The 11874-nt window shown below is 51.3% G+C and overlaps 1 protein-coding gene across 1 annotated transcript in view; it reads right to left on the reverse strand.

Annotated features, from left to right (window-relative positions):
* Positions 1–7957: 7957 nt before the first annotated feature.
* Positions 7958–11874, reverse strand: part of EPT1 (ethanolaminephosphotransferase 1 (CDP-ethanolamine-specific)) — an 11025-nt gene continuing 7108 nt past the window's right edge. The window contains exons 7-9 of the mRNA XM_010020366.1: positions 11307–11487; positions 10312–10494; positions 7958–8435 (exon numbers count right to left, since the gene is read on the reverse strand). Of these exons, the coding sequence (XP_010018668.1) occupies positions 8370–8435; positions 10312–10494; positions 11307–11487 (430 nt within the window). The 3' untranslated portion in view covers positions 7958–8369. The remainder of the gene's footprint in view (positions 8436–10311; positions 10495–11306; positions 11488–11874) is intronic.

Below are 11874 nucleotides of genomic sequence, written 5' to 3' on the forward strand. Positions count from 1 at the left end.
TCCTCGGGCCCCCGGAGGACGGTTCCCTGCCACTGTTGTCCATCATCTGCTGTTTGCACTGGGGGAGGCTGCCCAGCAGAAGTCTCCTCTTGCCCCTCTTAGGAGGGAGAAGGGAGGTGAGGAGGGACAACAGGGCTCTGTTTGTTCCCAAGCAGGAAACCCCAGGACAGAGAGGCTCCGCAGAGCCCCAGGCTGGGGGAATAGGGGGGCCCTGGGGTGTAAACGGGGTTCCGAGCAAAGGGGCTATGCTTGAGCTGTGGCACGGGCATCTCCTGGGCTTCCCTGGCATTAACCCTCTCCCCCCGCAAGCCCTGCAGGATTCCACTTTCCTTGACCTCTTCCACACATCAGGGCCCTGTGCCTCCTCCTGGATCTGTGCTGGATCCCACCACTCCATGTGCTTTCCCTCCCAGCAGTTCTCTCTGTGTCCAAACCAGAAGTCAGCGAGAGGCCATCGCATCCCTCACCGCCATCCCAGCGCTCCCAGACCCCACTATATTGTCCCACAGAAACACCTCCTGAACAGCACAACTTCGATGGCTGCACAAGACAGCTCTGTCCTGCCCACACGCGCCCTGTGCTGTGCTCACCTTGCCCGCACCATTCCCACCTGCTCTGTCTGAGCTCCTCACATGTTTATCACCACAGCATGGAATCACAGAATCATAGAATCACAGAATGGTCTGGGTTGGAAGGGACTGTAAACCTCATTCAATTCCACCCCCCTGCCACAGGTAGGGACACCTTCCACTAGAGCAGGTTGCTCCAAGCCCCTGTGTCCAACCTGGCCTTGAACACTGCCAGGGATGGGGCAGCCACAGCTTCTCTGGGCACCCTGTGCCAGCACCTCAGCACCCTCACAGGGAACAACTTCTGCCTCAGATCTCATCTCAGTCTCCCCTCTGTCAGGTTAAAGCCATTCCCCCTTGTCCTGTCCCCACATGCTCTTGTCAAAGGCCCCTCTCCAGCTTCTTGTCAGCCCCTTCAGGCACTGGAAGCTGCTCTAAGGTCTCCCTGAAGCCTTCTCTTCTCCAGGCTGAACAAGCCCAGCTCTCTCAGCCTGTCTCCACAGCAGAGGTGCTCCAGCCCTTGGAGCATCTTTGTGGCCTCCTCTGGACTCCAACAGTTCTGCATCCTTCTTATGTTGGGGGCCCAGAGATTTTGGGTGCTCTGCAAGGGGCAGGCCCCTTGCCAGAAGACTCTGAGGAGGTTCAAGGACACCCCCCCATTTTGGAAGGGTGAAGCACATCTGTGGGGGGTGAGTGGAGGGATGTGTGAGGTGACACATCCCCGCAGTGTCAGGGCTCTGGGCACTGGCAGAGTGGAGCGAAGGAGGCCATGGCTGGACAAATAGAGGTGGGCAAGCAGCCATGGTGCCAACGGCAGACATCTCTTCCCCCTCTTCCCCTAAGTGAATTAGTGACCTCTTCCATTAACCTAGGCTATACAAAGGGGATCAAGTCCTTGTTTGTTTGTTTTCCTTCCTAATAAGCTTCATTTTATAATGAAGTTTGACAGAGTACATTGTCCTGTAAATCTCCAAGGTCCAAACAGACCATGACAGCAGCCAGAGCACCTGCTGCGCTGCCGAAACACTGTTGTTACTAACAAGCCCTTAAGTATATTACACCTACCACAACAATCCTCTTAGAGGAAGCTGGGAGACAGTGATAAAGGATAAGGCAGCGCTTAAACACACCTAGGCTTGAGCCCGGAGGGCATGCGAAGAGGCTGTAGGGCTCTTGTGTTCTGTTCAAGGCTTTGCCACCAGCTTGTAGTCTCCTTCATTGCTCCCAGGACAGCTTCAGCCCTGGGTTCCTGCCTCTGCTGTCACCCCATATCCTGGGGTATGTCTGCAGTGGGGCAGAGCCCATGCTCACTGTGATGTCCCACTGTGCCCCAGGGAGCTGCAGGGTGCAGAACTACCCCTTCATCTGGGGAGCAAAACAGCTCCTGGGGATGTTTCACAGCCACAGTTTCATTTGGGAGAGATTGGTTCCCACCCCAGCAGCACCGTCGTCACACACCTTCATATAGAGCAATTCTTGCTGGTTTTGGTGGAAACGCCAGGGGGTGGATATTACCACACCGGGGAGGGACAGAGCACCCAAGAACCCCACCATAGTCCCTGTGCACCGGTGGAGGAAGGCAGAGCTTTCCCAGCCACAAACACATCCCAACCAAGATGGCACTGGCCTGAAAGGCACCAGACACACAGTGTGAACCACAGGAAGGTGGCACTGGGGCTGGAAACTCCCACAGTCGCCAACCAAAGGGCATGGAGGGGGAATTCAGGGTATGGGGTATGTATCCTGCACCCCTCAACCAGTCTGCTGAGTCCCCCAGGAGCTTCCAGAGAAGTGTTGCCTTGTGCCCTGGGACATCTACCTGGAGTGCTGTCAGCCCTGACCGAAGCTGCCCCCAGTCCATCCCTCTCTGTTTAGCCCTGGGCACACCTGGGGCTGCACACACAGAGCAGCCACTCAGACCTCCAGGTCTGCCTGAATTTTGATGCAATTTGGTGGCCGCAAAGATGCCACCTCCCCACCCAGCTCCACGTTGTGTGTTGGGAAGGTAGAAGGCAGTCCCCATCCCCTCCCATACCACAGCATTACACATCACTTGGCCACCACAGACAGGACCATGTCCCTGGCCACCTCCACATCCCAGCACAGTCCTGACCTGAAGCCAGGGGACCCAGGAGGAACACAGCTCCACTCACTCCCCTGAGAAAGTCAGAAAGTCTGTCGGCGGCATGAGAGGACATTCTTAATTCCTGACCTCAGCCTCCCTGGCTAAATCGGGTGTCTGTGGTCTCCTGCCCAGGGCCAGCAGCCACCAAGAGCAGCTTATTCCCCTGTGTGCAGCCCTGGCTACACTGGAGCAGGGATAAGGTGGGATCACCCCGATTAGCCCCAAAGCCAACAGCGCTAAGAGCCTGCTGTGACGATGGGAAGCTTTGTTAGGGCTGATGGGAAAACACTCATTTCAGTGATCCCCAGTCCCATGAAATGCAGCATTTCCACATTTCAAGCCCCGTGGTTTGGGAGCCATCCACAAGAGCAGTTGGTGGCCCTGTAGCCACAGCCCCATGCAGTCCCAAGTCTGCTCAGCCAGCTGTGGAAATTCAGCACCAACTCTAAGGGTGATATGGAGATAGGGGATGGAACTAAATGGGCTTTAGGGTCCCTTCCAACCCAAACCATCCTGTGATTCTATGATTCTACTCTGAGGAGCCCCAACACGTGCCCTGGTGAGGTTGGAGATGCCACCTCTGTCCCCAGGGCCCAAACCAGCACTCTGCTGGCAGGAACAGGGCAGAAGGTGCTGCTCCCTTGTCCCACCGCTATCCACGTCCGTGTCCTACTGCTTATCTCCCTGCAGCAGCCACATGTAACCCACAACCTCCCTGACACTGCCCACTGCTTGATCCACCAGGCGGCAAGAAACCATCTCTCTGCACAGTGCCCTCAAGCCCGTACCCTGCTTCACCCTATCTTCTTCTTCCTCACCATGTCTGCCACAGGCACGCTACCAGGGTACACAATGACTTAATAGGGATGCAGCAGAATTGGCAGAACAAAGGGGAGAAGCCTGAAGATGAAGGGAGAGTCTTTGGGAGGGCAGTATTTGAGCTAAAAAGAGGATGCTGCACCCCCACCCATGCCACCCTCTGTGTCCCTTGCCCTATTCTCCAACCAGCACCTCAATAAGGACTGTGACCACAGCCTAGCTCAACACCAGAATAAACTCATTGTTCCAGGGACAGTCCACAGGAGCTTTTTGATCTCTGCCATGGTAAATTGGGGCTGCAGCTCCAGCCCTGGCACCACTGCCCAAACCTGCTCCTTTGTGCTGGGCTGCTCATCAGAAAGGGAATTAAAAAAAATACAAACATCGTTAAAAGGCTTTGGAAATTTTATTCTTTACAGAATTTGAATAGGTTGTTTTAACACAATAAATACTTCAGCAATAGCATTTAACAGAACAGAATTTAAACCCACTGCAGTACCTAAACTCCCAGAGACAGGGCTCCAGGACAGCAGTCGGGGTCCCAGGGCCCATAGCAGCTTCATCTGATTCCTGTTTTGGGACAACCCCAGACAAGAGGGACCAAGCACACTCAGCTCCAGTGGGGAGCACAGCAGAGGATCCAGGCTCCTGCCAACAGCAACCCCTTGGGAAGGCTCAGTGGGGAAGGGACAGAACCAAACCACTACAGGCACCAAAGTGTGTTTCTCTTACTCATTTCACAGCGCTGGGACCTCGAGAGCAGCTGCTGCAACAGGGGCTGCATGGGGGCTCGGTGAACAGAAGACTAAGTCCAGGTGGTGCCTCGAAACTTGCTTCTGGAAGGATGAGGCAGCATCACCAACTGCTCCCACAGCTTGCCCAGGAAAACTGAATAGCCACATGGACACGGGCCCTGGAAGATGCCCTGAAGGGTTCATAGAATCATCAAATCACAGGATGGTTTGGAATGGACTCACTCCAACAGCTCCATGTTTTTCTTACGTTGGGGCCCCAGAGCTGAGTTGCAGAGATGGTTCCTGTCCTGCATTTATAGGGTCTTGCTAGAACTGACCTGACTGAGATTAAAACAGCTCCCAAAGTACAGCCTACAGATATGAGTGCGCCGGGGAGGTAACGTTGGGCCAGCTCCATTTAAGGAGCTTGAATAAGTGTTTCCAGAGCCTGAGAAAGTAAGTTGCAAGCTCATGCTTACAACATGGGGATCCCCCAGCTCCGGCAAAGCCACCTCTAGCAGGTGGCTGATGTTTAGGAGAGGAGAGGCTTCTGCCAAGCCCCTGCAGTTACCAGCCACTGAAGAGAGGAGGTAACTGGAGCACAGTCACACTAGAGGAAGAACCAAGCTAAAACCAACAGCACGTAGGTCCTTGTTTGTAAGCCTGGTCAGCCACAGCATCTGTACTTGTAAAACATCACTTTTAGATGACCCAAAGCCCAGGAGGTCCCAAAACCTGCACCTCACCCTTCACCACAGCTCCACTTGTGAGTTCCTGCACTAGGTCCCTGGATCAGTGCAGAGGCAGGAGCTGTGATAGGAAACATAAGACCAAGACAATAAAGGCTGCAAGTGAGATTCCTGCTCTGCCTCAGCTATGCAAGTCCTGTGTTCGCACCTTGGCACATCCCAGGCTCCCACAAAAGCCTGCTTCGGAGCAAAGCATGGTGAGGATGAGGAGAAGCCGGCGGCACTGGCCACCTCTTCCCACAGCACAAGGACCTGCCCGGAGGCTGACATCTCCAAGGACTGCACCCCTACCTGAACAGGCTTCTTCCTGGTCATACTCTGTATTGAGATAAAGCGTGCAGACGAGATTTAGGAAAGCATAACACAGTCCTGTTACTAACTCAGCAGGTCTATCAGTAATTCAGAAAATAGGACTCACACTATCCCTGGAAGCGGATATCCCTGGAAGAAGAGACACCACCAATCAGCTCTCAAATACTGAGCAGGAGCACAGTAGCAAGCACACAACCCTATCCCATCCCCAGAAGCACATCCCACCACAATGACAGAGTTTAGCCAGCATGCTCCACTGTAACACAATTACCACCAGACGCTCTCAGCAAGGAATACATTTACTCTTAAGACTTAAAACCATTCTGATTAATAGTTTGTTTCTCAGCATGCCACACCCCACCACAGCAAGATGGTTTGGTCACTCTGTTTGTTTCCATTCCCCTACCAGAATCTGGGAGCAGAATCACTTCAATTCTAACAGCCCAAACGGAACCCTCCAGCTTCACAGCAGCACGAATTGGGAAGAGTCATATGTGCACCGAGATAGGTCTGAGCCCTCCTCGCTCTGCCACAAGTCTGGCAGTGCTAGAGGCAAGCGAGCCTGCTTTCCAGCACTGATTGAAGGAGACAGTTTTTCTAGTTTCAAGGTGCAACAAATTAAGGCACCAATAATCCAGGACTCTCCAAAGATAAAGCCATTGCAGATAGGAAAGGGTTCCAGTTTTTAACAGATGTTTCTCCTACAGCACAAGTATTTGCAGGACTTTAGAGAGAAAACCCTGCTTCCATGTATTCCATGTATTTATATCTTCACAAAGGGGTTTTCCAGGGTATATTACATGCTGCAAAAAGGCAGCAGCTCACAGGTCGGTAAGACAACAGACAGACAGCATGTTAGGGGGACAAAGTGACATCCTCAGATTTAAGATCAGACACCCTCTCATAACATCAGTAGTGGCCCAGTCCTCCAGGCCCAGCACTGCTGGTGGAAAGAGACAGGACAACACCTCTTGGCGCTTGTTACCAGTGCCAGGATGGGGACCCAGAGCTCATCTGAAAGCCTGAGGGAACAGCCCAGTTACTCCCTGGTCCTGCAAACACTTAACTAGGAAGCAAATCATCCAACCTCCACTTTTTGTCAATGTTGCCAGCATAGTTTTGCAACCTGAATATGTCCTGTAGATACATGTTGTGTCCCATTTTAAGATTCCCTGTAATTATTGGGCGAGCATGACTTAAATTTATCTCCCTTCATAATCACATTTCATTAAACAGCAAGAGTCAAAAATTCAAGTGCAGCCTAATTCATTTGTACACTTAAGATTTTTTTTTTCCTCTACATCAGTAAAATGTATAGGAATAAGCTGCTTAAATAAACTCTGAAAACCATTTGCCCCATCTCCCAGCTCAGCCACCCTTCCCAGCCACACTGCAGCCAGGTAGACACATGAGCACACAGACATTCCCGCATCGCACCAGCCTGCTCGTCGCAGGGTACATCACAACCAAGCAGCCCAAGAGCACATGGGGAACGTGTGAGCTCACCTCAGGACTTCAAGTCTCATAGTCTGCACAACGATGATTCAAATTTACAAAAGAAAAAGCATTAAATAGTAGTTACAGGTTTCCTAAAGCAGGAGGAGTCATCACCTGCAGAAGGAAAACGCCGTGACCGAGCTGCTAGGAGCCACGTTGCACAACAATTAGTGTATAAGCGACTTTGTTCCCATGGTAGATTACATATGCACAATCTGTTGTGCTTGTTCACTTCCGGATGCAGCCTTTCCAGAGCCTGGGTTTAAGCTACACTCTTCATTCAAGCACAGGTCTTCATTAAATAAAGTGAACAGAAAAGAAAATCAGCATTCAATCTTCACCACCCCACTCCAACTCAATCACAAAAAAAAAAAAAAAACAAAAAACAAAAAACAACAAAAAACAACCAAATTTAAAAAAAGAAATCAAAGCAAACATGTCTTTTACAAATGGACAGTAAACATATTATCCCTGGATGAGACATGCAGCTGCTGGGGACAACGGTTTGGAAAATAAAGCAGTATTTGGAAAGCATCCCACCACACACACGCGCCTGTGAGCTCCCTGAAAGTGCACACATGACCAACAAGACACTGCAGTTAAGGTGCTTCTCTAAGTGGTGGATTTGTGGCCACTGGAGGGCTGGTGGGAAGGGCGATGTGCTGTGAGAGAGGCAGCTCAGGCAGCACGCAGCCTCCCCGCAGAGCCCACCTGAAACACCAAGTTCTTACTGGGAGGTGGAGGGTGGAGTTGAGCTTTGTGTTACGCTGGTGTAAGCCACTTGCAGCTGCCAGTTGGAGCCCAGACTCTGTTCCCAGGCAGGGAACACACACGGACAGAGAGAAACATGGTCGAGATGCAGTCCCAGGCTAGCCACAGCTCAAGCAGAGGAAGCAGGAGCCACCTTCCCACCTTTGCAGTAAATCGAGTCCTGATTTTCTAAGCCCTCCAAACAGAATGTTACTAGACGTTTTGTGTGTAGTTCTTTTTTCCCCTCTTAAAACAAAAAACAAACAGGTGTAAGTATTTGCCCAAACAGGCGAATGCAGGAAGGCAGGACAGAATGTGGGAGAGCAGTCACCACCTGCTCCCCAAGTACCAGTGCAGGACAAGGGCTGCCAGGCAGGATTAGTAAAAGACCTCCAGGATGTTCCCTGACCTTGTAGAAATCAACTGTTATGTTGGTTTTGGTGACAGGTCAAAACTCTTTGCTCAGGTAAAGCCATTTGCACCCCCAACTGGCATTACGTGAGCAAGAGCTGGAGTCTGAGGTTTCACGGGGAACATTCAGCTGGTCTAATATACAGTAACAGTGATTTGAAATAAATGCCCTCCTCGGCCAGTTTCACCCAAAACCAAAAGCTCACATTCAAACAGCAGCAGGGGCTGCCCTGTACCAGTCCTGCCCTGGCTGCACCGGATACCGTGTGTACTTTGCCCTGATGTCTGTCCAGAGGATAGGTTTAGATCCGTGGTGATGGTTGAAGTATTTACAGGTATTTGCAGCAGTTATTTACAGTACTTCTGCAGACCGCAAGCCAATTTTCTCTTCCTCCACTCCTAGTCAATCTGGTGTCGGCTTCTTTAGTGAGAAGGGCCGTATATTGAAGTGCCTGCTCAGCTGGCTCACCTGGGGACAAGGCAGACAACAGGACAGGATTAGCAAGGCTCAGATGGATGAGGGGAAAGCAGCCTGAACACCAGACAGGTTCCCTGTATGGCCTACAAAGCCCCTGCCACTTTCCTACACCCACTTTCCCAACCATTGCACACCCTACATGCTTCCACTGGTGCGGCAGATTGGGACCACAGGCTCTGTCTTGTGCTGTGGGGCCAGCCAGGCTGCCCTGCCCAGGAGCTGAGCCTGTCCCTGCCAGCTCAATGCTGGGAACGGGTAGTTTGAGATTAGTTATTAGGGAGAAGTTCTTCCATGTGAGGGTGCTGAGGCAGTGGCACGGGGCGCCCACAGAAGCTGTGGCTGCCCCATCCCTGGCAGTGTTCAAGGCCAGGTTGGACACAGGGGCTTGGAGCAACCTGGTCTAGTGGAAGGTGTCCTGGCCCATAGCAGGGGGTTGGAACTGAAGGAGCTTTAAGGTCTCTTCCAAGCCAAAACATTCTATATTCTATGACTAAGTGCTGCAGCTGGAAATAAGCTTTCAGGCATGGTTCAGAGAACTGTGGACAGGAGGTTAAAGTGGATGGAGTGGCACCAGCACCTGCTGACTGCAAGGTAACAGTCACTGCAGAACCAAGAGTGAGCAGTGCTGAGCAGCACCAACGGGCTGAGCTGGGCAGAGGGTTTATTCCTAATCATTACTCCCAAATTCAGAGCACTTTGGGATCATGTACCAGACACAGACCCTTAAAAGGTTCTTCATCTCAAAGTTTCTTTTATCCTGGAATAGGACACTGCATAGATGGGCCCTTGGAAAGCTGAATGGGAGCGAGGGGAGCACGAACTGAGGAGAGCAGAGCACTGAGAAGCTCATTGCAGTGGATGGGCAAGCCTGGGCAGGAGGATTACACCATCCGCTCAGTCCCCATCTCCAGCTATGATTCCAAGACCAAATTTATTTAAGCTTCTTAGCTACTCAAATCCTTCTCACATAGAACCCTCATTACACTAATTGGAAAGACAACCTGGCTATTACTTCTTTGCTGTAATTACAGGTCAGAATTGACTCCAGAGACTCCACATCAGAGCTGGGGTTCCCAGGGAACAGAGCTTCCCAAGGAGGGTGTACACAGGTGGCAGCAGCCAGCTCTGCAGGGGGCATTGGTCCCTTGCCCTCATTCCTCAGCAGCTTCCCGAGGCATTTCTAATGGGACTCAGTCTTCTCTGAGTTTGTTTTCTCTCTTAATCAAAACTCAGGGAGTCAGGCAGAGCTGGCACAGAGCAAGGGGAGCAAATTGGTGCCTGGATCTCAACATGACCCTTGCAGCAGGGGAGAAGGCACTGCAGCCACAGCACCTCCACTTCCCTAGCGGGGACATCAACCCTCCATCTTGGCTCTCCCAGTAACTACAGAGCAGGGCACGTTCATCACAAATCAAACTCATTAACCAAAGTAACACCAACAGCATTTAACTTTTTATACCAAGACTCCCAAATGAAGCCCTCCTGCCTGATGTGCAGACACGGCATCTGCTGCAGCTGCCCTTCCCACTGCCCATTGGTGTGGGTGTCCCACACTGGCTTGTATCCAAGCTAGTCACTAAGATGCAACCCCAGCCAGGAGGAGTTAAACACGGCAGCAGGGATGCAAGCATTTGTTTCAAACAGCCCCATCACATTGAGTGACGCTTGCTTCAAACCCAGCCACATCCTGCACAAGCCTCTCGCAAGGAAGTCTCGCAAGGAGTCTCATGTGGTCACAGACAGTGTGACACAGCCAAACTGTTTTTAAGCAGAGCATTCTCTTTCCCACACAGCAGCAGCACCCAAGCCATGCCTGCAGTCAGAGCATGGCAGCCAAGCCTGAAGCCGCTATGTCAAGTTCACCTACCACGACCACTCCATAGTGGATGTGCGCCAGGGTGAGGAAAGCAGTTAACACATAGAGGAGAAGCGTTTCGCTGTTGGGCGCAAACCCAGACACCACCACGAGCAGCACCACCGCTATGGGCAGCAGCATCCAGTTCAGAGGCTGGCAGCGTGTGCTGCTCATCTGACACACGATCAGTTGACACTGCAGGAAGAGAAAGCTGTCAGAGCTTGTGCCCGGTATTGACTCTGCAAGCCCAGAGTTGTCTGTCCAGAGGGCAGACAACAGTCACACATGTACATGTACCAATCGTCTGCACTTACAACTACCACCGTGCAGTTTCTGAGTTTCACATAAATTATCTTTCTTTGCATTAGAATTCCTGGGGAGGGACACAGAGCAAAGCCTTGTGGGGCAGGGAGGGAATAGGGAAACAGGCATCGAGGGCATCTTTGAAAGAAAAAGGAGTTCCCCTGAGCTGACCGAGCCTTGTCAACATTATCTGCACAATCCGCAGAAACTCATGCCGTGCAGCAGCATGAGCTGCTGGACCCAGGGCACGAATACACGAAGCTGCTCAGCCACATGTCTGCAGTGACAAGCACAGAAGCCTTTGTTAAGGTCTCAAACAAGCAGAGATGCAGTATGTGGCTAAACTGGATTCTGAAAAAACCTTTAGTCCCTCCCATTTTAAGTTTAGCCCAAATAAGGAAGCAGCAACTCCTTTTGTATTAGCAGTTTGTTATTCACAGCACAGAGGATGCACGAGTATATAAACACACTCCATTTAACTAATTCTCTAGTTTCTCAAGAGTGAGCACTGCAGCACAAAATTCACAGATGTCAAATCCTGTCTATTTTCCTGTTTGTTCTTTCAGTCATGGCAAAACAGAAAAGCTGTTAAGTTAATCTTCGCATCTTCTCCTTCTCCTCACATTTGAGCTGCGTCCCAAGCACCTTGGCAGGCTTCACACTCCTCAGGGGATAAACTGGAGCATAAAGCAAAAGCTGCTTACAGAAATGTTAGCAAAGGCTGTTCCAACCATGAAGTAGAAGAGCCTGGGCTGGACCTCCAGGATGTCTGTCGGGGACATGAAGACCCACGTGGTGCAGAGCAGGAATAGCAACACTGGAGATACCAGTGGCAGCATGATTTCATACACAGAGTGGTGCTTCAAGGTGTTGTTTTTATAGGCCCTGAAACACAAGCAAAGAAACCAAAAACAGAGTTGAGAAATAACTGGTCCCACCTTCAGCAGAGGGCTGCAAAATCTTACTGGCCATTCAGCTACTCAAAAGTGCAGGTGTCAATTAGAAACATGGTCAGGCGAGGAAGATGTACCTTCACCATTAACCCAAAACACTCCTGAGTTATGGAAGCACCTGGTTGTCTGGCTGTCTGGGTTGTGACCAGCAGAGTAAGACTACAAAAAGCTGGAGACCCTCCTGCAAGACCCTGCTGAGCAGGCTGCCAGCCCACCCTGCAAACTGGTGCATCAGAGTCACTTTGCTACTGAAGACACAGAACACCTAAAACTACTAAGGAAAACAGGTTACAAGAGGCTTTGAGGGCTCTTGCAAAGG

Source organism: Nestor notabilis, unplaced genomic scaffold, assembly GCF_000696875.1.
Source record: "Nestor notabilis isolate BGI_N333 unplaced genomic scaffold, ASM69687v1 scaffold2408, whole genome shotgun sequence".
NCBI lineage: Eukaryota > Metazoa > Chordata > Aves > Psittaciformes > Psittacidae > Nestor > Nestor notabilis.